This window comes from Gopherus evgoodei, chromosome 9 (genome assembly GCF_007399415.2).
Source record: "Gopherus evgoodei ecotype Sinaloan lineage chromosome 9, rGopEvg1_v1.p, whole genome shotgun sequence".
NCBI lineage: Eukaryota > Metazoa > Chordata > Testudines > Testudinidae > Gopherus > Gopherus evgoodei.
In genome coordinates, this window is record NC_044330.1 from 2,385,785 (window position 1) to 2,413,210 (window position 27,426).

Genomic DNA, 27,426 nt, shown 5'->3' on the forward strand with positions numbered 1-27,426 from the left:
GCTTGCCTCCAGTGTGTTATCATTTTAGGCTTGAGGAAACATGTGCATAGTGCCTCATATGACCTGGCACTGGAGCTCGGCATGTTCAAAAGCAGGGAGGAGCCGCTGCTAAATGACAATGGATTACTGTAATTGGCTGTCAATACAGGAACATGCCAGGGCATCTACTATTTCCTTTACTATTTATTTTAACCATAGACTTCCTGGCTGCTCAGATGGGCGTAAGAACACAAGGGCGTAATTCTGCCTCATCATTTCTCGCCCTAGTATTTAAATCCTGTCTCTCCTGGAAAGGATCGTTCCAGTTTTTCCATGTTCAGAAGTTAATTGGAAGAGGTTGAAGAGGAGGCCAAGTTAGTGATTCTGCTGCCAGGGATTTGCTTCTCCCTGGGAGTTCTCTTGGCAGCTTGACAAAATGGGGGGAACCCGGATCACTGCCAGATGGAGCAGCAGGACAGATACAGCAGCACTGAAGTTCAAGTGCTCAGGATGATTATTAATTATTATGAGTTAAGATAATGGCTTGTTGACAAGACTCAGAGGCCCAACATTAGAACCATAATGGAAGGTGGTAAGTGTCCATCATTCCCCTGCTGCCCTACCCTACACTTGGAAAGGGCAGAGGTCATGAGGCTGGGCTCCTGACTCCAGCCTAAAGCTCAATATTGTTCCATCCAGGCCAACGTTTTCAGACAGAATTTTACACCTGCACCCAATTCTCCTGACTGTTTATCATCAGCCCAGGGGCACTCCAGAACGCCAGGTTTGCCCAAAACCTTCATGAAACTGACAAAGTTTTCTACAAATATGGCCTAAGGCTATAATGGAACCAGGTGAGTTTTTTGTGGCTGGGAGTTTCACAGCACAACGCCAGTTACCACCTTTTAACCCTGAGGGCATTCACAGAGTTCTGGATGAAAGGATAATGTGTTCTCAACATTTCTTTAAATAAAATGCTTCTCATTACCTTTTCTTTTTCTCTGCTCAACAGGAGATATTTGGCTACAAAACCCAGGGCTGCCGGAAAGCCATGTGCATTGCTGGGTACATTTTGTCCTGCGGGGTTCTCTGGCTTGTATTTTACTGGAAACCAGCATGGGATGTGTGGGCAAACTGCATCCCCTGCAGCTTGCAAGAAGCAGACGTCACATTGCTCAGAACAACAGTAGGTGCCCACGTTCCTTTGTAAATTACTTGCTAGCACATAGCTAATAGGAAGTAGAGGGAATCCATGTAACCTGGATCTCTTACACTGCCGATGCTTAATAAAATAATAAAAATAGCAACAACATACAGTTGGCAACTTTCATTTCAAAGTGCTTTACAATATACATACCATGCATGTGGCGCAGAGGGCATCGGCCAAGTGGATAGCATGCTTCACAATATTGTGGGGAGAGGCCCCATGGATCCTGTGATTCCATGACTATGGCATTTGCTAGGGAATCTACCCTTTGCCCACCCAGTGCCACAGAACTGTGCTCCAGAATCTAAACTTCTTTTATCTGAGTCTTCTCTTTGGATGGTGTCCAAGACATCTACTCCTCCCCAGCTCAGCCTCCATATGGGTCTGTCCCTCCTCACTGTTTGTGATGGAGTTTGGGTGGAGTTGTGGCTGCCCAAAACCTCTCTCAGATCTCAAGAGTGCTGAGCTGACGGAACTGGAGACTGAAATCCCCCAGTTCCCCACAGCACAGGTGCAGCTGCGGCTTCGTATTGCTGCCTGCCAATGTGCCGCAACTCTAACACAAAGGGACCATCTCTAGGGGTGAAGGGGGAGCTCATGCTCCATGTCTAGTCAGTCCTTGCTCCCTCTGCTGAGAGGGCCATCCAGGCTGTTAGAATGGAGGTTTTATTATGTGGATTCTTGTCCCCATTATCCCCAACTTTGTGTCACGCATGCCACAATAACCAACAAGAAACAACTCAAAACTTCACTCAGAATTAAAATTGAGCCTGCATATTCTTTTGAGGTTTGAAAACTTGGACTTACTCTATTTAAAAAGTTCCCAAACAAGGAGCAGTCAGATGTGTGACTGGCCACTTGCTCGTGTGATCGCTTGATTTGCCATGTACAGTCACGGGGTTTGTTTGAACATAGGAAGCAACCACAAGGGCATGCAGTTGCATACACCCATTTTTGAAAATCAAGGAGGTCATCTATTGACTGTTTCTCCATGAAACACACTTTGCTCCATAAAAGCCTCTGAGACTGTCCTAATCAAAAAAGCATTTTTGGTCTAATCTTGCCTTTTAATCCCAAGCTCCTCTTGCATTTGTAATTACCCATTCTCATGTGTCATTTTAAATGGATTTGCCATGCCAAGTACTTTCCAAACAAATGAGATTCTAAATGAGCCTTTATGTAATTAAACAAAGATTGAAAAATAGCTAATGTTCTTGTTATCAGAGTCTCTGTCAAAGTGTGCTTTGGGCAGCAGACAATTTAAAAGCGCCTTCCTGGGTTCTTCGCATCAAAACAGCACTTTTGTGTTGTAGTGTTTATCTGATCAGATTACTTCATTGGATGGGAAGGGGGATTTCTCTTCTTCAGTTTATCCAGTCAGCATTCATAATTTATCATCAGCTTCACCGTGACAGGTTTACAGCTCATCATTGCTGAGGCCGTTAGCTGACACATTGGCAATTAAAGAACGTTTCCATCCTGGACACACTGTGAGCCCTTCTCTTCCTTTTTGCCTCCTATCTCAACCGCAGGGCTGGCTTATTAGCTTCGTCAACAGAGATGAAAAGTCCATAATGTTTTATTCTTTTTGTTCTTGTTTTCTAATTTAAGGAAGAAACTGACTTTCCATTAATGTTATTCATCCTGTTACATGTAGCAGGGAGGACAGATTTCTATGCAGATAAGAGTGATGAGCTGCCAAAATCTTAACAACCGGTTCTCTATAAAAAGTTCTGATTTAAGGGGGGGGCGGGGGAGACATACTCGTGGGGCCGGGGGCCCCTGCAGGGCCTGGGGAAAATTGCCCCCCCTGGTGACCCTGGAGCTTGCAGCCCCCCCCCTTATCTTGCCTGCAGCTCAAAGTAGCAAGACGACTCAGGAGCTCAGCTGAGCTGCACAGTTGGTGCCGGTGGATGGCCATGCTGCAGCTGGGGGGAAACGGAGGAGGGGCCGGGGGAACCTCAGCCTCCCCAGCTGGGAATTCTGCGAGCAACAGGATGGTCTGGCCCACAGACTGGAGTTCTTTGCCCACCCATTTTAGCAAGTGGTTCTTGGGAACTGGTGGGAACTGGCTCCAGCTCACCACTGTAGATAACACAGTTTGTGTTCCCATGTGATTTGAATGCCAGAGTTGTTGATATTGTGTAACACTGCAGATACTTTGAACACTGATATTTGCTCACCTTCCATTACTTTAGGTTACTAATATTGTCTAGATCATTTATTATCTATGAGGTTGCTGGAGGATGTCACCGTTACTCCTCTATCTTTGCTTATAGGAATGGTACTCAGCCTTCTCCATCCCCTCCCCATCCTTCTTCAAGCCTCCCTCCCACCTAGCTGAGAACCACCTTCCATTTAGCACTATGGGAAGGGCAGGGTGATCACAATCCTCAGGTCAAGAATCCCTGGCCGACAGCATGATGTGTTTTATGTTGCCCAGTGCCCGTCATTCCACTTCAGCCCTGCAACAGAGCTGCACAGTGAGTGGTCAGAATGGCCACAAAGGAAGGTCTCTGCACCCCCTGTGCACAAAACAGAGGCCTCCACAACTCATCCAAATAACCCACTGTGGTGCCCAAGGGTGAACCCAGGGCAAGGAGGTGAGATCCACACTTTCATGGTCCAGCAGCACAACAAGCCCATAGGGGCAGTGGCTGCTCTTCTACAACCTGGGATTTCTAGGGGTATGGTTACACTTGACATTTCAAAGCGCTGCCTCGGCAGTGCTGTGGGAGCGCTGCCACGGCAGCGCTTTGAAATGTGAGTGTGGTCGGAGCGCCAGCTCTCCCAGCGCTGCACGTAAACCACATCCCTTACGGGTGTAGCTTGCAGCGCTGATTACACTGAGGTTTTACAGCGCTGTATCTTGCAGCGCTCGGGGGGTGTTTTTTCACACCCCTGAGCGTGAAAGTTGCAGCGCTGTAAAGTGCTAGTGTAGCCATGGCCTAGGATACATTCCTTCTCTTCCACCTCCCTTTGATCCATGACTCCTCCACCCCCTGCTCAGGATACTCAGATAGGGAACAGGAGCACAGCACGGCCATACCTTATTTCTGGAGGGGAGGGGCTGTTTTGCTTAGAAAGCCCATGAAGAGCACAGGCACAGGAAGGTGACTCCATTCCCTGGGAATGGCTGGAACATCTGTGGCAGTGCGTGATTGACACGGCATTGTCTATCACCTCTGAAATGTCAATCAAATATACATGTCAGAAAGCATTCTGCTCACTAGAATCAGATGCTCAGAGACGCGTGTGAAAAACAAATGCAAGTCCTATACATCCTAAACCCTTCTTTCACCTTTGTTCTTGTTACTAAAGCCATAGACAAAGAGTGAGATCCCACCTTTCATGCTGAATGTTTCATTTCCGGGCCAGATCTTTGGCTGGTGTAAATTAGCATAGTTTCATTGAGGACAATGGAGCTATGCAGATTTACAGCAGCTGAGGAGCAGGCCCATTACTGGTCCCTGTTATCATTGTCTAAGAGACTGTAATAAACATGCTTTCAGGACCTCACCTATGTGCAGGATTTCTTTGTGCAAATTCATGATGGCTTCTGGTTTCTGTTTCTCTAGGATGAATTTCAGATTTATTCCTGGAAGAAGGTGACGTGGATCTCTGTGTCTGCACTGAACAAGTTTAGATCAGATTATCCAATCACTGCTGATGAAAACTCCATCATAAACAAAGCCATAATGAAACCAGATTTAAAAGTAAGTGACTTTAAAACAGTTGATATAACAGGAGTTAACATGGTCTTATCATGACTCCACATGCAAAGACTTGCATGTTGGCCACCTGAGATGTGCCCCAGAATCCTTTGCACTAACCAGAGACTGCTCTGGGGACATGCAAAACAAACAAACAAATAAATAAAAAGATGTGTGTTGGGGGTGACAGGTTGAAACTTGTTTGTGAGACATGCCTGAATTTAACATGGAATTAAGAACCCCACAGCTGCATGAGTGCTGTGGTCAACAGGTAGAGCCAGCTGGGTGAAGATCAGGGTACTCTACTGGCCTTCTCTGGGAAAAGACCCGTCAGCCAGGCCCTCTCCCTCACTCTCTGAGGGAAAGGCCATTCCTGCCTTGTCATTCCTTCTGAGGGGGGCGCTGCATCAGTATTACAAAGGAGAGGGGGAGGAAGGAGGGAAGAGATGGGGTGGAGAACCCTCCAAGAAGCATCTTGCTGTAGGCCACAAGGGCTGGGAGCCCATGCGGATGTTATTTGCATCTTCAGGAACTACATTCTCGACTTGTTAGCAGTTAGTTTGATGTCTCCAATAAGGTTTCTAGCCAGTTTTACAACCTTAACTAGGTTTGAACAAAGCTTTTTTTCTCCTGGAAATATATAAACATTCATATGTAAATGTAGTGCCAGTTACTTCAATCCACGGGCACAGAGTGAAAGTGGAGAGTGACTTGTAACATTCTTCAGGGGATGGAATTAATCATGTTTTAAGCCCCCCATAGTCCTCAAATAACAACAGCGCCTTTCAGCAAATCTTTCATATCCGTCAAAACAATGAAGTAGACAAGTTTTCAAAGTGGCCAAGAGCAAATAGCATAATCCTCTAATCCCAGGGCACAGGCCCCTTCCTAAAAGCCAGTACAAAATCCCTGTGCCTTCTAAACTATTTATTGCAATGGAGAGTTATTGTAATGTTACAGGTTGATCATGCAAGAAACTGAGACCTTTTCTTTCCCATTCAAGTGTGCAAGGTCTCATGGGACTGGGCCTTAAGAGGGTAAATCAGAGAACACATGAGCAGAGTTTTCCCTCCACACTTCTCATTAAAGCAAATGGCTTTGAATGTGACTTGGTATTCTATGGCAAGCCAGTGCAATGAGGACATAGGTCTGATGCTCACGGAGCTGAGGAGACAGGATACTGCACTCTGTAGCAGTCAGAATTTCCAGATGGCTGATGGCTTCATAGGTAGGTACCAGAGCTGGCCCTACCATGAGGTGAACTGAGGTGGCCACCTTGGGTGCCAGATTGTGGGGGGCGTCACTAGGACCCAGAGTGTAGAAATTTGTGTCCGCTGCTGGTGCATATGTATTCTCTCTGCTCTAGATGCACAGAGATGGTGGAGTGCTGTGCTGGAGGAAGGAGGGTACAAGAAACATAATAGGCAGGCAGGAGAAAAGGTGAGCGGGAATAACAGAAAGCAGCAGGAGCTGCAGGGAGAAAGAGGAGGAGGAGCCTGTAACAGTTGCCAGTGGAGAACGCAGCTTCTCCAAGCTGAAGTTAATAAATAGACATCTACGCTCCACAATGACACAGGAGAGGCTGGTCCGCCTTGCAACCACCTCAACAGAGCACAAGCTGGCCCAGACTGTGGACCTTCAGGAAGCAGTTCTAATCTTTGCAACCGAGAAGGCACGAAAGCACCACTTTGATTATTCAAACAGATAAAAATGCCAGTGTTTACTATGCAGACAAGACAGTTACATTTGCTGTTCAGGCATTTGAAAGTTAAATGTTACTTAAAATTTTTGAACACGGCATTTAAAGTTGTTAGTTCTCCTTTACTGGGGTAGGTAGCAGAGCAGTACCGTGAGAGGAGCAGAGCAGGAAGAATTGAGACCTTTCAAAGTTTTGGCCCAAGCGAGGGGGCACCGGGGCATCATTTGAGCTCCCCGCCTCAGGTGCCAAAATGTTGTGGGCCAGCCCTGTAGGTACATTGCATTGCCATAGTCCAGCCAGGAAGGGAGAAAAGCGTGTGTCTCTGAAGCTGGGTTATTGTCTACCAGGAGGGACAGAATAGTCTAGCCAGCCATAGGTGGCAGCCTGGTGGTGCCCGTGAGAGTGTTAAGTGTCAGTGAGAACTTCAGGAGCGCTCCTGAATTCCAGGCTAACCAGAACAATTGTCGCTGTGTATCTTCAACCAAAGAGACTGCGATGTGGCTGCAAACACCTTCAAGTGCTTTCCTTGCCCTCCCCACCAGTATGATCAGTCTTGCTTGAGTTCAGCTTCCCTCTAGTTATAGAACTATGAGTAGAAGTGACAGCATTTTGGTTCCATTCCTTGCAAATGTTTCTGTCGTTCTTTGGTTTGGCAGGTAAGATGCATCCAAGTGCAGAAAATCCGGTATATTTGGAACAACCCTGAACAACAGTTCCAGAAAGTTGGGTGAGTTAACCTGCTGGGTACAAAGTTCTCTAAGGAAATGGAGCCTCTTTTGGAACGACATCATCAGGAAAATTTTTCCTCTGTCTTCTAGGTCCCTAGAAGACAGTCACACTTGTTCAGCTATACACGCCGAATTTGGTTCTGGTTTGCGATGTGAGGAACAGGAGATCAGGTAACACTGCAACATGTCCTAAGTAGTTAGTACTATGGATTTAAGTAGATGTTTAGGACCAGATTTTCATGAGCTAGGTGCTGTCCTCTTTTGTAAACACTGGCCTTAAAGGGGCAATTGTCTGAATGTGACTGATAATTTTGCACAGTGCAATTGTATTTACACTACTACTGGTGAGTAATTTTACTTGTACTATTTGTGCACACAGTTGTATGTGCATGCAGGAGTGTCAATGAAAATGATTTTACATGAAAAATTATATACAGGCAACTAGAGACTGGTCTCAGTTCCCTACTGAAACTTTTGGAAATGTGTCTCTGAATGTTTATCACTGTTATGTGTTTCCATTCAAAAAGTTACCATAGCCTTCCAGTCTGAATTAGTCTGCTGTTTCTCTTACTCCAAAATAATAACAAAAGTAAAGTCTCCATTAAAACAGCACAAATTAGCTTCTAGTGGAGCTCCCTTAGCAGAGCTCAATGTAAATGAATTATTGTTAGAAATTAATGAGTTCTAACTATTGAGTTTATTTGTGTAAATTAATGCATTTCTGGAAAATAGGGTCCGGGCCCTGACTGGAGTCTTTAACTGTTTCTACAGTACAAATGCAAAATAAATAAATACATTTTTGCATTCATTTGTTTGTATATTGCAAATAATCCAACTCGTAAACTGAGTTCTCATTCAGTCTTACATTCAGAATGCTTTACATTATATACAGAGAGATTTGCATGCAGTGTAGTTGTAGCCATGTCAGACCCAGGATATTAAAGAGACAAGGTGAGTCAGGTAATATCTTTTATTGGACCAACTTCTGTTGGGGAGAGAGACCTCACCCATCTTGTTCCTCTAATACAGTGAGATTTGTATTTAAAATGTTTAGTTTAAGGTACGGAATTTTTTGATACCAGTTACAAGGGATTTTTGCATGAGAGAAACATTTGTTTCTTTAAGGCCATGTTGTGCCGATGAGCTGTGCATGTAGGTCGTATGGATGGAGAGAGCTTTTCTGACACTAACATCTATGGTATAGATGTTTATAATTGTGGGCATGCAACTGGATGTGCAAAAATATGGGCATATCATTTGTGCGCTTACTTATGATTGCATGCACAACTGCGGTGACTGCACTTGCAACTGGCGATGTTTATATCTTACTGACGATTAGCATGTGCAGTTTCTTCAGCTATTTGTGCAGTATATTGAGTGAGTGTGCAAAGTGTGCACTCATAGTGGTGCGCACAATAGTGCATAAACAATTATTATATCCTGGGCCTGTGCTTCTGTTTGCCACAGAACTGATGCATCCATGTAACTAGCACATGGAAAACATCACATCTTGTTTCTTTCTCTTTGGAGCCAAGGTGTTTGCAACCTTGTGTGTTTATGTTTTACAATGGGATCAGTACTAACTCTCACCGGAGGTGGGAGCTGCAGCTGCAGCTGCTTGAGTCGCATTGTCAGGGTGCACAGTTAAATGAGTGTGACAGCCAGCTTTTCCTTTAATTGCACTCCATCCTTACCCCCTGCAGGAGGCTAATATGTGGGCCAAATGCCATTGATATTCAGGTTGTCCCTATTTGGAAACTACTCATCAAAGAGGTAAAGTGCATTTCCATTGCTTTTATTTTGGGGGATATTTGGACATGAAGATCAGACATATGGCACATGGGCATTTGGCTCACTCTCCACTAAGCATGCTCCCTCTTCTCCAAATTCCATCTCAAAACCCTTCCAGGGGATCTTCTCACCATTCCTCCCTCCACCCACTTCCAGGCCTGACCCCTGCTTTGTGTTTGCGTCCTGGGCTAGCACTACAGACTCTTCGTCTTGCGAAGGGCTGTGCACATCTAGGATGCTCCACAAGGAATGTATCATTAACCACAGAAGTAATCTTTTAACTAACAAAAGGTTTAGTTATCTGGTAAAATAAATCCAGCTGCACCAGCTGGCTAGGCTGGTTCCTACTTCCAGCACAACACGGCCTCTGTGACTCCACCCTCGTTCCACAGTCTGAATCTTCTCTGCTCCAGTTTTCCTAGAGAAACGGGCTTGAGCTGAGACCTTCACATCCAAACTTACTTCCCCACTGATCAAGGGTGTTTGGATCCAGCGTTCCAGCTCGGATCCAGCTATCAGAGATGGGCCCAGGCTGCGTAGGTTGAAGGCAGTGCTATCAAAGCTAGCAGGGAGATTGGCTCTGGGACCAGATTTAGGCCCATAGCTAACTGGATTGAGCCAGCTGAATATAACCAAGCAGGATAAATATGGCTTCTTAACTCCTCGCTACTGTGGGGTTGCCAACTCTCTAATCGCACAAAACTGAACACCCTAGCCCCAACCGTTTCCCGAGGCCCCGCCTCCTTCCCCACCCCTTCCCCGAAGCCCCACCCCACTCTAAATACATTTCTCTTCCCTCCGTGGCTCGCTTCCCCAACCCTCATTCACTTTCACTGGGTCGGGGCAGGGGGTTGGGATGTGGGGGGGAGAGGAGGGGAGGGGTTCAGCTGGGGGTGCAGGCTCTGGGGTGAGGCTAGGGATGAGAGCTTTGGGGTGAAAGAGAGGGCTCCAGGCTGGGGGGTGGAGCCAAGGGATTCGGAGTGCAGGAGGGGGCTGTGGGTTGAGGCAGGGTATTGGGGTGCAGGAAGGGGTACGGGCTCTGGGGTGGGGATGACGGGTTCAGGGTGTGGTGGGGGCTCTGGGCTGGGGCAGGGGGTTGGGGATATGAGGTGATGAGGGCTCTGGCTGGGGGTGCGGGCTCTGGACTGGGGTCGGGGATGAGGGGACGGGGTGTAGGAGGGGGCTCTGGGTTTGGGGAGGCTCAAGACTGGGGCCGGGAGTTGGGGCACAGGCTTACCTCGGGCTGCTCCCTGTCAGTGGGGTAAAGGCAGGCTCCCTGCTTGTTCTGGCATTTCGCTGCACCCCGGAAGCAGCCAGCAGGTCCAGCTCCTAGGCAGGGAGCCATGAAGCTCCACACACTGCTGTCGCCTGCAGGCCCTCCCAGCTCCCACTGGCCACGGTTCCCAGCCAGGGGGAGTGTGGAGCCAGTGCTTTGGGCAGGTGCAGCGCATGGAGCCCCATAGCCCCCCTGCCTAGGAGCTGGACCTGCTGACCGCAGCACCGCCGACCAGACTTTTAACGGTCCTTTTCGACTGGGCATTCCAGTTGGAAACTGGACACCTGGCAATCCTACGCTACGGTTCTGTCTCCAAACAGGTCTTAAATCCATTTTACATGTTCCAACTCTTCAGTGTGTGTCTGTGGTTCGCTGAAGATTATAAGGAGTATGCCATTGCTATCATAATCATGTCCCTCCTTTCAATCGCCTTAACCGTGTATGATCTCAGAAAGGTGAGAGCCCCTGCCCTGCGAAGAGAGGAAGGGGTTACTGCTGCTGCCAGCCAGCCAGGTCAGAGAACATTGCATGTTACACACAGCCTGGTACAGAACAAACAGTTAGTTCTTCACATTGCAGGCAGGCTAGCACTGGTCAGTTTCAGTCACTATTCAGTAATAAAACTAGATTGAATCAGTACTGTTGTTCTGGCCCCAGTGACTGAAGGTGCCTGGAACCACAGCTCCAAGATTCAATACTGAAGTACATAACTGAGAGCTTCTGACCCAGGGCCACCCTGAGGATTCAGGGGGCCTGGGGCAAAGCAATTTCAGGGGCCCCTTCCATAAAAAGAAGTTGCAATACTATAGAATACTATATTCTCGTGGGGGGCCCTGCAGGGCCTGGGGTCTGGAGCAAATTGCCCCACCTGCCCCCACCGCACCCCTGGGTGGCCCTGTTCTGACCATGTCTGCACTGCAGGTGTATCCACCCACCCCCAGCAAAGGTCCTGAAGTCTTGCCCCAGCATGCAGCGGGCTCATTGCAAAACCTGGAATCAGTTCTCTGGGGTTGGGCTCTTTGATTGTCCCCAGATCCTGCTCAGGGACTGGACTCTGCAGGAGAGGAAGGTACACAGGAGAGAAGGTCACCTTTTTACAGTGTACAATAGATTACTGGCATTTGGTCCATAAATGTGATTTTCCTTTTGCTTAAACAAGTGCTGAATTATGGAGTAAATTCTCCTCCTTATCCCTAAGTGTGGTGTGGACGAAGCCCCCTGGCATAAGCTAAGGGGACAATGATATCGTAATGGTTAGACATTGCCAAGGGTCTGTAGATTACTTTAATTTGGGAAGCTTCTGGCTCTGTGCTATCAGATATGAACAAAGCAGTACAAGAAAAAGCTGTAGAATCTGAGATCTTTACGTTGTCGAAGTGATTATACCAGAAAGGCTGTCTCTCAGTGGGAGCTGCTTGATATATATGGGTGTAAGTAGGCTGGGATAAGGCTCCTTTGGAGATCCCAGCCTTTATAAATTATCTATAAACTTTTCTGTATCTTGGAACTATTAGTTAGTGCCCTGACAAGACTAGTCATCTCTGTAACAATCTACCCGCATCTTCCCTTCCACATTCCAGCTTGTGGTTTGCTACACCCATTGTTACAACCTTGTCTAAAATTAGATGTTACTGTTCGCACACTGCAGATGCTATCTTCCTATAAATTTGTACAGCTCCTAGCACAGTCCATCCTGTCTGAGGCTCTGAGAGACACAGCAATGCAAACAAACAACAGTAAGAGTTAGTTACTGAATTACATCATGCCTTTTTTTGTACAGCCGTTAACACTGAACACTTCATTCTGTCTCTCCCCTCCCCCTACCCCGATTTGCAGCAATCTATGAAACTGCACAGGCTGGTGGAGTCTCATAACAGTGTCAGGGTCACTGTGTGCAGGAAAGACGAAGGTGCGTCATGTTCCGTTTTTCTGTTTCTTTTGTTTTCAATTCCAATGTTACAGCAGCTCGTGTCAGCATTGAGAGTAAGTAGGGCAACAACTGACCTCTTAAAATTCCTTCTGGGCCTGTTTTCCCTTTCGTCTCACTCCAGGCTATTGGCTCACCTCCCTAAGAACGCTGCCGTGTGTTCTCATGTACCAGTCTCCTACCTACAGTATCAAGAGTGGGGTTTAAATGGCCATGCCTTGCCTTGGTAAAGTGAATCCATCGCATGGGGAACTGAGTTGTCTTTGCCAGCGCAACTGTGTACCTCAGTGGTACCCATCTAACCTCTGCAGCTGAACGTTCCCATTAGTGTGGGCTCATTCTCATTAGAAACGGGGCCAAATGAGGAAGATTGGATTCAGGTTGCTCAGCAGCAGGGGGTTTGGGTCCAAAGTTCTTGTTTGGACCCATTGAGGAGATAAGGCTCAGCCGCTGTGTTTGGATCCAGATCCAAACTTTCACCAGTTGTGTGGGGGCATGGGGGTGGGAGTTTGCTTCCAGGATCCTTGTTCAGACTCTTCGGTGACAGATCTGGAGTTCTGTAAGAATTATGAATCTTGCATGGTGCTCTGCTTATTGGGATGTTTAGGATACATTAGTTTAGGCCAGGGGTTCTAAACCTTTTTTGAAATCATGCCCCCACTTAGTTTTGTTTTCTTTCCTTGAAGCTTCCCTTCCGTTAGCAAGCAAAATATTCATCCTGCCCTTGTGAAAACCCTTTCTAGAGGCTCACATCTTCTGGGAGGTCCAAACACTAGCCCCCAGGAGCGAGCAGTGCTGCCACCCTATGCACCAGGTTGCAGCGCTACTCACTCAAATTTAGCCCAGCTTGCTGTGCTCCCCTCGAAAGTCAGATGCACTCCCACAGTTGAGAACCCAGGGTCTAGGTTACTGGGGTCTGTCAGGAAAAACAAGCAGGAAAGAAAAGAATTGCTCAAGATACTCACTTCTCCACAGACATTTGAGGTTAAGAGACAATGCCAAGACAGGCAAAGGTGCAGGAACACCCAAGCAGGATCCAAAGGGCGTTCCCCCAAGAGAGGGGTATTTGTTTGGGGGAACCAGACTAGGACACAGGCATCCGCTGGGGTGTCTGAAGAAGTTAGGCCTGCCTCAGTTGCCATCAGGGAGGGTAACTCAGATAGGCAAGACATTCATGTACCCTGATCGTTATTTTACAATCCCTTTTCTCTAAAAACTTTGTTCCGCCTGTACGTCCACAGTACACTGGTTTCAGCAGACTGGCCACTGTGCACCATTGCTTACGGATTCCCAAACCACAGGTGCCAAGCGCAGTCAGACCCTTGGGGTACATGCAGCTAACACCCATGGTGCTGTAGCCCCAGGCTCAGTCTAAGAGTGGGAGAACAGCAGAATTCCACCCTGGGATGAGTAAAGGCTCCAGGCCGGACACCCAAGAGGGTGCACTCAGAGAGAGACCAGGAAGGGGCTCGGAGGCACAGACAGACTGGCTACTGTGCCCATCTGTACTTACAAAACATTACAAAGCAAGGAGCACTTGGCCTGCTCGGGGGCATGCTTGGAACTATTTTCTGCTTATGTGAGACATCAGCGCTGAAGGTTTGCATCTCACATTGTCTGCAGGCTTCCAGGAGATAGAGTCACGCCATCTGGTGCCAGGAGACATGCTGGCTTTGACAGGGGGCAAAGCCCTTATGCCATGCGATGCCATCCTGATCAGTGGTGGATGCATTGTAAATGAAGGCATGCTGACAGGTAAGGATGGTGCCTGGCCCATCTTAAAGTCACAGACATCACAAAGTTGTGGCTTTGCAATTGTTGCGCAAGACACATTTTTTTGGAGCGAGCAAGTCTTTGAAGAGAAAACTGTCAGGGCACAATCTTGTACTTTGCAGTGATGGTTGAGGAGATAAGCACTAAGACCCACAGGGCAGGGCAAGGAACTCACAGGATTTACCTGAGGACAGGAGATCAGAGAGTTTGAGCTGCCTGACTACTCCTGCACTGACGGAGCCTACTGACATTCCCCACTGCAAGCCCATGTCAGGTTAGGATGCAAAGCAGCTGGTATACTCAGCAGCCCACTGGGTGCGTTCTGCTTGGACATCGCTAAGATATTTGTTAGCAGACAGGCCTGTGACTAAAAGTTTCCCCTTGTCTTGGGTAATGAAATTTTTAAACTGCCCTAGGGAATAACTTAGTGACTCCAGTGTCAGGTTCCAAACAGCCAGATACCTGGGAGCCAACAGGGTGGATGCTGGTAGCATCAACTCAGGTCTTCATTTAGGGTGAGCAGCTATTGAAAGCCTGTTCTTGAAATCCTTACTCACGTGAGGAGTATCCTTGACCTTAGTGAGCAAGGACAAAGCACGTCTTAGATTTACCTTTGTGAGTCAGGACTCAGGCATTGTCCCGCTGACTTGGGCATGGGCTGTTCACATGGGCCCTTATTCATTTGTATGTGCAGCCCCATGCACACCCAAGAGGGACACATCCATGCAGCAATGATGCTCCAGTGGTCAAGGCACTTGTAAGGGACTTGGGAGAGCCAGGTTCCTTTCCCTGCTCTGCCATGGACTCATTTGTGTGACCTTGGGCAAGTCACCTATTCTCTCTGCGCCCATCTGTCCAACAGCCCCACCCTGCCACACAGGGGTGTGAGCGGATAAACACATGGAAGATTGTGAGACACTCAGACGCTGCAGTGATGAGGGCCAGAGATAGAAATAATAATAATTTTCCAAACTTGTTTGTCTCCATTTGGGCTAGCTGCCACTTACCACAACACATGCCACAAATGGTTACTGTGCAGGCTTCAAAGGGATGCACCCAGGTTTCGGAATGCACTGCACTTTCCTTACTGCAATCTGATCTCCTCTAGGGGAAAGCATTCCAGTGACAAAGACCCACTTGCCCCAGGCTGATGACTCCAGGCCCTGGAGAACATGCTGTGCAGAGGATTACAAAAGACACGTCCTTTTCTGTGGAACAGAGGTCATCCAGACCAAGGCAGACGGCAATGGGCCGGCGAGAGCTGTTGTGCTGAGGACTGGTCAGTCAATTCACGCTCCACGGTGCTTTTCTCTAAAGTTGGACCAGGCGAAGAGCACGTCTACGCTGCAAAAAGAAACCCGCAGAGCCTGGCCCAGCTGCCTGTGGCTCACAGCGCTCAAGCTGCGAGGCTAAACAGAGCCGTTTAGACTTTCGGGCGCAGGCTGCAGCCCAGGCTCTGACACCTGGCGAGGTGGGAGGGTCTCAGAGCACAAGGTCTAACCCGACCCCTCACATCTCCACGGCTATTGTTAGTCCCCTAGCGTGAGCGCTGCAAGCCCAAGTCAGGTGACCAGGGCTCAGATTCAGGGCCGCCCAGAGGATTCAGGGCAGGGCTGGGTCTCCGGCAGCACTTCAGCGGCGGGTCCTTTGGTTGCTCCGAGTCTTCCACTGCACTGAAGGATCCGCTGCCGAAGACCCGGAGCGAGTGAAGGGCCCACCACCGAGGTGCCGCCGTAAACCCGGAGCGGCTCACAGGGCCCCTGCGGAGCCCGGGGCCTGGGGCAAATTACCCCACTTGCCCCCCTCCTCTGGGCGGCCTTCCTCAGACTCTTTGCCATGGGGTGGCGGGAGATGGGTGGGTTTTCAGGGTAGTTGTGCCCTACGAGTCCAATCTCTGTCATACCAGTCACACCGATGTTAATGGATTTACTCCAAATTTACCCCAGCCTGGCTGAGAGCAGCGTTTGGCCAAGATCTCTGTCTGCACCAAACGGCTCTTTCTTGTTTGTATTGCTCAGCATAACCCTTTTAAAAAAATACGACAGCATGCTACAGCGTTAGCCCTAAAGCCTACAGTGCCCAGGAACACTGTGTGGGACCATTGCTCTACAATAACGCAGCCCTAAATGCTAGAACCGAGTCCCATATTCAGCTCCTCTCCAGGACCTGGCTAGCTGCAGGATTGACACCCTCCTGGTCAGACCCCATGGCAGCTGTGCTCCAGCTAACAATCCCCACCTGGTTCAGATGTCTGGTTAAAGGGTGCTTTTGGCAAGGGGTTTCCGACAGTCCAATAGAGCCCAGGTTTGCTGAGCACCACCCTGGAAGGCCATGCTCTTGTCCTGTGCCTGAGTGAGGATGGCTGAGTGAGGATGGCTATTCTATTGTTGGTGATTTATTTTGTGATCAGGGAAGAGCTCCCTTGGGTGGTGCATCACATTCTGGATGTGTTTCCAAGTGTTTGCACATGCATCTAGCTTTTTAAACAACAGTGGATATGCCAGGCCGCAAGAGTTGGTCTGAACCTGCGGATCTGAGTTCAGCGCAAAGGAGACACATCAGAGTGTAAAGGAATGAACAACACCCAAGGGTGCTCAGCCTGCTTTGCCACTTCCTCACTGGGGGAGGGTAGGCAAGAGACTGCACTGCTCTGATCCTGCTGTAGCCTTAGGTGAGTTTAGGGTGCAAACTGCACAAGTCACTAAGAGGTTCTCTACTCAGGTGGCTACATGAGAACTTTCACTGAGTTGCGATTGGTCGAGCACACAAATAAAAACATGAAGATGGTACTTAAAATCCAAATAAATCCAAGCATAACTATCCAAAACCCGGTCTGTATAACAAACCACCCCCTGGATCATGGATGCTTACAGCCTTAGGCAGGCTCCACATAAAGCAATCCCCCAGTGTTGACATTCCAGTCTCCATAAAGTTGTAAGCAACAGCTAAGACAAAAGAAAAAGTAGAGCTCACAAGTGGAGGGCGCTTGTTGTAGTCAGGCTTCGGCCATTTGGTCATCCTTGGTGTCCCAACTAGAGGCTGGCTTGACAACCTCTCATACACTGTTCCATTCCACTCACATGCATCTGGACCATGTGTGATTAAGTCACGGCCCTCTATTCATATCAGTATTCTGGGAGCCCTATTTAAGGGTTCCAGTTGTCCATATGTGGTATTCCGGTTGCCCATAATGACATTTCCAACAGTTAAACCAATCATTTGCATCCGTCCCTTTCCAAATAGTTTTGGTACATCATTAAGGTTAGCTTTTACTGCAGAAAACCCCTAAGATGCTACCATCTGCTCATTTGTGGGTTTACTCTATTTATCACAAGATGCATATTGCTAACTTCTAGGTCTCACTCTAAGCCTGTAACACTTAATGCTTAAAACCTCTAGACAAGGCTATTTTTCATACATGCATTTTAGTTTTTCTGCTTGCTGTTACAGCTTCAAAAACGTCCATTATTATGTTATCTAAAACCATAGATCCTCCAAGATCAGGTCACTGCTAATGCTAGATCAGTTCTTAGAGAGACAAGGTGGGTTAGGTCAGATCTTTTATTGGACTAACTTCTGGTGATGAGAGAGAATGGTGGATGTGGAGGATTTGAGAAAGAGGAGCAGGTCCACCTCTCCATGTCTTTCTCTTTCTCCGAAAAGAGAGGACAGCAGACCAGCCATGCCACCCATCCACCCACTGAAGAAGTTGAAGCATAAGAGGAGCTAGAGAGGCACTTGCTTCACCACAGAAGATGGCTAAGGGCAGCAGCAGAGTAGGCCTTTTGGAGGATGGAGGGATCTCAGAAAATGCCTTTCGATTTGATGCAATTCACCTGGGTACTTGTTTTAGCCGAATTTCAGACAGATTCTGGGTTCAGGTGAATCTGAAACTTAAGGTAAAAATCTGCTTTCCCAAGACCCCGTAGTAAGGTTCCCTGAAACTCATCCTCCCACAAACCAACGGGTTTCACAGAGCCTTCATGAGTGAATGGCACACCTCAGTCACAGATGGGAGACTCAAAACATCCTCACAATGCTCTTAATCTCTTCTGTATTGTAAAACCAGCACCTGCCACTGAGAATCTTCTAGCTCAAGTAATCACTTTGAAGGATCCCCAAGACTTGCTGTACAATGTTGTTTGACCTTTATTTGAAGGCAAACCTACTAGGCGATCAACTTTTCATGATCACTGAGTGCCCAAACACACAATTACTTACTATTGTGTTTAGTCCTCCCGAAGTCACACTATGGGTCTGCTCATGGTAATAAGTACCTGTCACAGAGTCCCCGGGCAATGCTCTGGAACTGCTCCCCACCAAGCCAGTCAGGACTTTGGGGAGCCTCCCCTCCCTTGGAGAAAACTTGCTCAGGGCAAGAAGCTCACACGGCTTCACCTCCTGGGTCTCTCCTTGGAGCATTCAGCATCCTCTGCCCCTCTGGGCGCTTCCACAGCGAGCCCGCCTCAGTGGGGTCCTGGAGAAGCCACAGGGTCCTGCACCCCCACTTTGCAGTTAGATGTTGACTCTCAGCCAGCCAGTAACACAGAGGTTTATTCGATGACAGGAACAGGGTCTAAAACAGAGCTTGTAGGTACAGTGAACCAGACCCCTCGGCCGGGTCCATTCTGGGGGGCAGTGAGCCAGACCCCCACCTCTGCACTTCACTCCTCGACCCCAGCCAGCTCCAGACTAACAACCCCTCCCAGCCCCTCCTCTCTCCTCAGCCCCTTTCCCAGGCCAGGAGGTCACCTGATCCCTTTGTCTCCAACACCTTCGGCTGGCACCTTTGCAGAGGAGGGGCCCAGGCCATCAGTTGCTAGGAGACAGAGTGCCAGGCATTTAGGTGCACTGGCCCTTTGCTCTGCCAGATACTTAAGAACTGCCATGGGGACACTGAGGCACCAACACAGTATTCAGAGAAAACATTAAGAACATTCCTAGTTCATCACATCTCTCCCCCCTTCGAGACCGAACTGAGCGAGGTCACTCCAGCCAGTGACCTGCGGAAGTTCGAACCCACGAACGTTCCCATGGATGCCCCAGCATCTCTCCTATTCCTCGGTGTGAGTTACATCAGGACAGTCCAGTCTCATGCCCTCCCTTAGGTCGGGTGTGCTTGATGGCACTTGCAGGCTGCATGTGGGAAGGTTTATGCGGCTGGAACACTTTTGCTACCCCAATACCTCTGGGGTTCAAACTGGGACGGGGTCTTCTCCCAGCACTCTGGGCTGCGATTCGGGCTCTCTTGGTTAAGAGCCCCCATCTTGGCCTTGGCCAGCTCTGGGCTTGAGCAGCCGCTTCCCACTTTGTGGCCCAGACACAACACCTCTGCCGTCCCCCTTTACACTTTCCAGCTTTTACCGTCAGTCCCACCTCCTTGAGGCAGCCCAGCCCCCTCTTCACCTGGGACACCTGTTCCTCCCAGGTCTGGCTAAAGATGCACATGTTATCAGTGTCTGCCAGGGCCAAGTTCTCCATCCCCCTCAGCTGTCTAGAATCTCCCCAGGCCTAGACATGGGGTAGGCATCAGACACTGTGATGGCTTTAAGCTTCTGATAGCCCCCACAAAACCAAATCATCCTATCTACCTTGGGGATCAGCCGGGTTGCTTTCCCAGTGACTCTGAATGGGGAACACCTGATGGGGAGATTGGCTCCTACCTCAGGAAAGAGATCCCCCAAGGGTCTTCCCCCTTCTCCTCCCAATCCTCCCCTTTCAGGTCCAGGGGTCCCCTCACTCTCCTCCCATACAGCGGCTCGAATGGGAAGAACCCTGTGGATTTCTGGGGCACCACCAGCTGCCTCTCGATTCCCCCCAGTTCTACTTCCCCTTGGGGAGCCCATTCCCGGTACAGGAATCCCTTCTCCCGCAGGACTCTGTCCCTGCAGCCTTCTCCAAGGGGTTTGCAGCGCTGTGGCCAGCAAGTTCCCTCAGCTTCTCCAAGGAGGGATCCTTCTGCAGCTCGGTCTGGGATTCAGCGGCTGGGGCAGGGAGTGGGACCTGCTCCCTCTCGCTGGCTGGGCCTGGGGTCACAGCCCCCCTGAGCCTTGTCCCTGGTAGCTCCCTCCCTACTGTGTAATCACTTCCCAGCAGCACGTCTGGACCAGGCAAACCTGTTTGGCAGCTGACCTGCCCTGCCTGGGTGTCCCCCCACTCAGCTGGGGTCTCAGCTCCCCCCATGTTCAGCGCTGCCCTTGCTGTCCCAGTGGGGACAGGCAGCGAGCTCTCTGCTCTGGTCCCAGCATCAGAGCCAGCGTGAGCCCCCTCTCCGGTGTGCAGGGGGGCGGGGAGCATCTCTCCCTCCCACTCAGCCCCAGGGGGCTGGTTACAGGTAGGCAGGTATTCTGAGCCCAGCAGCCCCTCCCCCCTGCCAGCCAGGTCATTTGCATTTTCACTGACCATTTCCATCCTAGCCAATTGGTTTCCCTGGATTTGAATTCAAACCCTCGGGCCGTTACGGGGAGCAGGGCCTGGATCCTGCCCAAGGAGAGACAGTCACCACCCAACAGGGTCTCCTAGCCGATATCCTGGAGAACCCCAATGACCAGCCAGTCCGACCCCTCCTGCGTCTGCACAGGGATCCGGGCCATAGGCAGGATGAGGGGCTTCACCCCAGGGAACTTCACCCAGGTCCCACAGTCCCTCAGCATCTGGGGCTGCACCACCACAGTTCTCTCTGTCCCAGGGTCTCGCCCTCGCAGGCGTGTTTCCCCACTGACCCCTGGGCAGCCCCCTATGCCTCTCCGCTCCACCATCACCAGTCCATGCTGCTGGTGCTTCTCCTGCAGCTTTTCCTCAGCTTCTTGCTCTCTCTCACAGTCCTCTCGCTTTCTTGGGCTCTGCTCCCATCCCATCCGTCTCCAATCTCCTGATGGGGAACCCAATCGTGAAGACCCTCGTCTGATTGGGGACCAGACTCTCGGGGATGCCTGGCTGATGCTCCAGCTGCTCCCAGATTCTCTTGTAGCCCCATCTGGGTCAGGAATCTGCTCCTCAGAGCGGTGCTTCTCCTCCAACTGCACGATTAACTGTGCCTTGGTGAACGTTCCATGCGTAACTCTCTCTCTTGGTGCACAGGATCACAATGTCCTTCTTAAGGAGATGGTGATAGGCCATCACTTCACCGTTCCCAAGTGGCTCTGGACTCACGGCCTGTGTGCTCTTGGCTCTCTACCATGGTTTCCAGAAGAACCCCTGGTGTGCCAGCCCTTCTCGTGATCACCACCTCTTTGCCAGGTTGAGCTGCAGAGCTCCTCCACCCCTGGGACTGCTCCAGCAATCCCCGGGGAACTCTGCTACTCGCAAAAATCCTTCTCTCTCCCAGGGTCGAGCGGCAAGCTCCTCCGCCCCTGAGACTGCTCACTGCAGTCCTCAGGGGACCCCCGTTACTCCAACAGTCTCCTTCTCGCTGGTCACACACTCCAGAGGTAACCGCCCCCTGAAGCCGTCCCTCTCTGAGCCTTCAGCATGCCTGGTCCTCATTATCCATCCTTTGTTTTACTGCTCCCCAGTCACTTACTGCAAGCAGCGCCATTCACGGGATGCAGTACATCCCACCTCTGCCACCAGTTGTCACGGAGTCACCGGGCGATGCTCTGGAACTGCTCCCCACCAAGCCAGTCAGGACTTTGGGGAGCCTCCTCTCCCTTGGAGCAGACTTGTTTAGGGCAAGAAGCTCACACGCCTTCACCTCCTGGGTCTCTCCTTGGAGCATTCGGCATCCTCTGCCCCTCCGTGCGCTTCCCACAATGAGCCTGCCCCAGCGGGGTCCTGGGGAAGCCACAGGGTCCTGCACCCCCACTTTGCAGTTAGATGTTGACTCTCAGCCAGCCAGTAAAACAGAGGTTTATTCGATGGCAGGAACAGGGTCTAAAACAGAGCTTGTAGATACTGCGAACCGGACCCCTCGGCCGGGTCCATTCTGGGGGGCAGTGAGCCAGACCCCCACCTCTGCACTTCACTCCTCATCCCCAGCCAGCTCCAGACCAACAACCCCCTCCAGCCCCTCCTCTCTGCTCAGCTCCTTTCCCGGGCCAGGAGGTCACCTGATCTCTTTGTCTCCAACACCTTCAGCTGGCACCTTTGCAGAGAAGGGGCCCAGGCCATTAGTTGCTAGGAGACAGAGTGTCAGGCATTTAGGTGCACCGGCCCTTTGCTCTGCCAGATACTTAAGAACTGCCTAGGGTACACTGAGGCACCAACACAGTATTCAGAGAAAACATTAAGAACTTTCCCAGTTCATCACAGTACCACACACAGTAGTGAGCATTTGCAGGACTGGACATGCGGATGATTGCTTAAGACAAATATCACAGTCTCTGGAAAGAATGTTTCCATATAGGAGCTTTTATAAAGTGTAATGTGAGATCTGGGTCTCTCATTTTAAGTTACAGTAGCTATGAATCTTCTCATTCCACCATTTTTCTTAATGAACTTTTAGAACCAATTCCGCCATTTACTGATGTCTTGTGGGTTTGGTTTGTCACTTCAGGTTTCAACACAGCCAAAGGAGACCTGGTGAGGTCTATTCTCTACCCTAAGCCCATGAATTTCAAGCTGTACAGAGATGCCTTACGGTTCCTGATGTGCCTCATAGTGTTTGCGACCATTGGAATGATCTATGCAGTGTGTGTTTTTGCACTAAATGGGGTGAGTGGGAGAAATCGCCACAACAAAATTCAGACGGCACAGAAATGTGGAGTGTCTTCAGATTTTGTTGCACTTATGAAATTTGGTCTTATTTTCACTACATATTTGCACTAGAATGTGGGGTCATTTTAAAATGACATTATTTTTACAGAAACAAAAACAAAAAAGCATCATTTCACATTTTCATCCCAAGGTGCAACCCCCCACAAATATTATGTTAACATTTCTTCAGCAGTCTCCCCAGTGTGTCCTTTACTTTGCTTGTTGAGATAAAGATTCTCTTTATAGCTGGGGCTCATACAGCACTGCTTACATGTTCCTTTAAAAATAGTCATGATATTTCACGAATGCAACAGTTCAGAGCAGGGAGGCAGATGATGTGAAATGCAACTAATACATCACAGACATTATTTGCAATATGTTCTGCACTTTTGCACATTCCTAGATTTTGTATTTAAAAAAAAAATCACAAATGCGCCACACGGTGTGGATGACACACAGAAAAATGCCAGAGGCGAAAAGGCAGCTTTTTGAAAGCTGCTAGGAACTGTGCCATGTTTGGAGAAGCCAATGAAAAGGCCAAATCCTGAGAGGCAAAATTCTTTATTCTGCAGTTTGTTCCAAAGGGGGAAAATATTCAAACATTTGGTTCAGAAAGTGAATTTATCTCAAGCTGTTTTCCAGGAAAGTGTGTTTAAAATGCAACCCAGTCCTGCTCCACAGCTTCTCCTTCTATATTGAACGTTCTCACTTGGAATACATAACATACAAGGTGAGACAATCAAAGCTGCAGGAACCTGGGTATCCATATTGTCAGACTTACCTGAAATTCAGTCCTGTGAGACACTGAATGTGTCACCTCCCATCAGTGCTGAGATACTAACAAGACAGACACCTTCATGTTACCTACAACTAGAGCGACCAGACAGCAAGTATCAAAAATCAGGACAGGAGGTCGGGGGTAATAGATGCCATATAAGAAAAAGCCCCGAATATCGGGACTGTCCCTATATATCAGGACATCCGGTCACCCTGCCTACAACAGACAGAAAAATTGAGTGAGATTGATGCACAAAGTGGTCTGATGTAATAACAGTGGGGGAGGAATGGTGAACACAGACTGGACACTCGTAATGCTTCAGGTATGAAACGTTTTAGTGGATCAAGTTAGTAATTCCTCATTTGAATTCCAGGTCTGCAGTGTCTCGTTCTGTGGTCTTGGGCAAGTCACTTAGGCCCATGGTTTTAAAAGTGGCTTTAATTTTCAGTGCCTTAGTTTTGGAGGCCCCAACTTGAGACCCCTTGGGCATCATATTCAGAGGTGCTGAGCAGCTGGGAACATAGCTGGAACCAGCAGGCATTGCAGGTGCTCAGCACGTCTGCCAGTCACAAGGTAGGCATCTCCAGCTTTCCCTCAGAAATTGAGGTGCCCAAATTAAAGGCCACTTTTGTAAGCATAGTAGCAGTCTGCATCTCCTGTCCAAGAGCGTGTGAACCGTTTGCACACTGTAGCATGACCAGGGACAGCTGCCAGTGAGCCTGGCACCCACCCCAGTGAGCAGGGCTGGGAGCCGTACAGCCACGCTGGAGACGCTGCCCAGGCTGGGCACTGGAAAAGATACAGAGAAGGACAACAAAAATGATTAGGGGTATGGAACAGTTTCCTGATGAGTAGAGATTAGAAAGACTGGGACTGTCTAGCTCAGAAAAAGGACGACTAAGGGGGGATATGATGGAGGTCTGTAAAATCATGAGTGGTGTGGAGAAAGTGAGTAAGGAAGTGTTAGTTACCCCTTCACATAACACAAAAACCAGGAGTCACCCATGAACTTAACAGGCAGCAGGTTTACAACAAATATAAAAGGAAGTATTTCTACACTCAACGCAGTCAGCCTGTGGAACTCGTTGCCAGGGGATGTTGTGAAGGCCAAAAGTATAACTGGGTTAATAAAAGAATGAGATAAGTTCCTGGAGGACAGGTCCATCAATGGCTCTTAGCCAAGATGGTCAGAGGCACGACCCCATGCTCTGGGTGTCCCTAACCCCCCAGTTGCCAGAAGCCGGGATCTGACAGCAGGGAATGGATCGCTCAGAATTGCCCAGTTCAATACATTCCCTATGAAGCCCCTGGCACTGGCCACTGCAAGGGACAGGATACTGGGCTAGCTGGACCATTGGTCTGATCCAGTATGACCGTTCTGATGAATTTGAGAGACAGTTTCAGTTGATCTCGTCTTTAGAACAAGCCATAAAAGCAAACACCTCCCTGCCTAGGATCATGAAAGATGCTGTGGCAATTTTTGCAGTAATTAGGGCTGTTGCCCTAGTAACCCGGCCTTCTGGTGATTGCCTTCTGCTTTCCTAATTTCCTTCTGCAGTGTCATCTAGTAGAGTCAGCAAAACCCTCGGCTTTAGCAAGAGCACATGGGGCAAAAGACAGGGCCTGGAGTGAAACGGGGATTTCAAGCTATTCCGTGCACTGCCCCATTCCTGGTGCTGTTCTGAGGTCTCCTCTAATTGTACGAGCCTGGAATTGTCCCAGGGTGCCAGAAACATAGCCCAGGATTGGCAGAGCATAGGGTATCCCAATCAGACCCCGTTTTGTAGCTATACTTCCCCTGCTACGCCAACAACGGGATGGGGGGTAGTATATTAGCACCTACATCTGCTCTATACCTCTGCACAACCAGCCTTCCACCCAGGTAAGCTTCATAATAGACAGGTTTTGCTGCCAATGGTATGACACAAAATGGCCATATAGGACCCCAGGATATGGTCAAGTATTTTTCACTTCCTGCCCTCTAAATTGTTGTATTGTGTTGCTGAGATTTTTAAACAGCTCCCATGTTCCACCCCAGAAGTGGCTGCATTTCAGCAACTGGGAAGTGATTTTTGCACATGTCAAGATTTTGGACACAACCCTAATATTACCTGCTTGCTGATGAAATCTTAGTCCTGTGTCTGTGATCCATAGTGCAAGCTTTTGTTCTCTTACTGATAACAGCATTTGTTTCGTGTCAGGAAGAGGCAGGAGAAGTGGTGAAAAAGGCCCTGGATGTCATCACTATTGCAATCCCTCCAGCTCTCCCAGCTGCTTTGACGACGGGGATCATTTATACGCAGGGCAGGCTGAAAAAAAAGGGAATCTTCTGCATCAGTCCTCAAAGGATCAATGTGTGCGGTCAGCTGAACCTCATCTGCTTTGACAAAGTGAGTGTGATGGACTCATTGTTTTATTAGTAACAATGGAGTTCAACTGAGAGTGCTTGGAATCAAACCAGACGATAAAGTGAGACTGCAGAATCCAAGAAGAGAAAATGTTTCACTTCTGACAGACGGCTAGGGGGAGAAAATTTCCATTTTATCTTATTTGTCCATTTGCTGTGACAAATATGATTCTGTCTTCCTAGAGAGGGGGAGACCTGCCAGAGATTTAGTCTGAAAGGGGCTCAGACTCAAACCAAGGAAAAATGAGATGGCTACAGTTACTGCCAGAGCACCCTCTCCCCCAGCATTTCAACTCAGACTTCCAGTACATGGCCTTGATGAACCATAACCAAACCCCATTGTTTGTATCATTTGTTGTACTGCACTTTCTCGGAGTGTTTTGTATATACACATGATATAACATCATGACTGGTGTGGAGAAAATAAATCAGGAAGTGTTATTTACTCCTTCTCATAACACAAGAACTAGGGGTCACCCAATGAAATTAACAGGCAACAGGTTTAAAACAAGCAAAAGGAAATATTTCTTCACACAATGCACAGGCAACCCATGGAACTCTTTGCCAGAGGATGTTGTGAAGGCCAAGACTATAACCCAGTTCAAGAAATAACTAGATAAGTTCATGGAGGATAGGTCCATTTGGGGCTATTAGCCAGGATGGGCAGGGATGGTGTCCCTAGCCTCTATTTGCCAGATGCTGGGAATGAGTGACAGGGGATGGATCACGTGGTGATTCCCTGTTCTGTTCATTCCCTCTGGGGCACCTGGCATTGGTCACTGTAGGCAAACAGGTCACTGGGCTAGATGGACCTTAGGTCTGACCCAACATGACCATTCTTATGTTCTTATGACATGAAAGCAAAATCAGACAGTGTGGCCCCTCCAGAGCAGTGTAATTCAGTGCTCATGGTGCACTGTGAGATGTGCCTTTCAAAAGGCTGAGTCTCTATTACTGACATGTGGGGCTGGTCAAACACTCCAGGGGTGCACTGCCTTCAGGGCCAGCTCCAGCTTTTTTGCCACCCCAAGCGGCAAAGAAAACAAAAAAGGAAAACCCGACTGAGCAGCCGCTGAAGTTCTGCCGAAGAGAAAGAGGGAGTGAAGGACCCACCACCAAAGACAAAGCGAGGCACTGAAGGACCTGCCGCTGGAGTGCCACCAAAGACAAAGCGAGGCACTGAAGGATCGGCCGCCGGAGTGCCACCAAAGACAAAGCGAGGCACTGAAGGACCGGCCGCCGAAGTGCCACTCCTTTTTATTGGCCACCCTAGGCACCTTCTTTCTTTGCTGGTACCTGGAGCCGTCCCTGACTGCCTCACCTAGACACTGATCTTCTAAAGAAGTGAGGCCACTCCATTATGTGGCTGTAGTCCCATAATGACCCTTCAAACTCTCAGGCTATATCTGCACTGCAGTCAAGGGTGTGATTTACAGCACTATAGACATACCTGC

General features: G+C 49.0%; 1 protein-coding gene across 6 annotated transcripts in view; it reads left to right on the plus strand.

Moving 5' to 3' along the window:
• ATP13A4 (ATPase 13A4) overlaps positions 1–27,426 on the plus strand; it is a 75,310-nt gene that overhangs the window by 15,370 nt on the left and 32,514 nt on the right. For 5 of the 6 annotated variants that reach the window (XR_004002141.1, XR_004002142.1, XR_004002143.1 and 2 more), the window contains exons 2-12: positions 992–1,165; positions 4,765–4,902; positions 7,255–7,325; positions 7,417–7,497; positions 9,030–9,099; positions 10,714–10,848; positions 12,230–12,302; positions 13,944–14,075; positions 15,202–15,372; positions 22,588–22,745; positions 25,767–25,955. Coding sequence is in view for 3 of the 6 variants with exons in the window: in XM_030576550.1 (XP_030432410.1) it covers positions 992–1,165; positions 4,765–4,902; positions 7,255–7,325; positions 7,417–7,497; positions 9,030–9,099; positions 10,714–10,848; positions 12,230–12,302; positions 13,944–14,075; positions 15,202–15,372; positions 22,588–22,745; positions 25,767–25,955 (1,392 nt within the window). In the remaining 3 variants the exon portion in view is untranslated. Of the gene's footprint in view, positions 1–510; positions 572–991; positions 1,166–4,764; positions 4,903–7,254; positions 7,326–7,416; positions 7,498–9,029; positions 9,100–10,713; positions 10,849–12,229; positions 12,303–13,943; positions 14,076–15,201; positions 15,373–22,587; positions 22,746–25,766; positions 25,956–27,426 lie in introns of those variants that run through there. The other variant, XM_030576552.1, reaches the window with a different exon arrangement.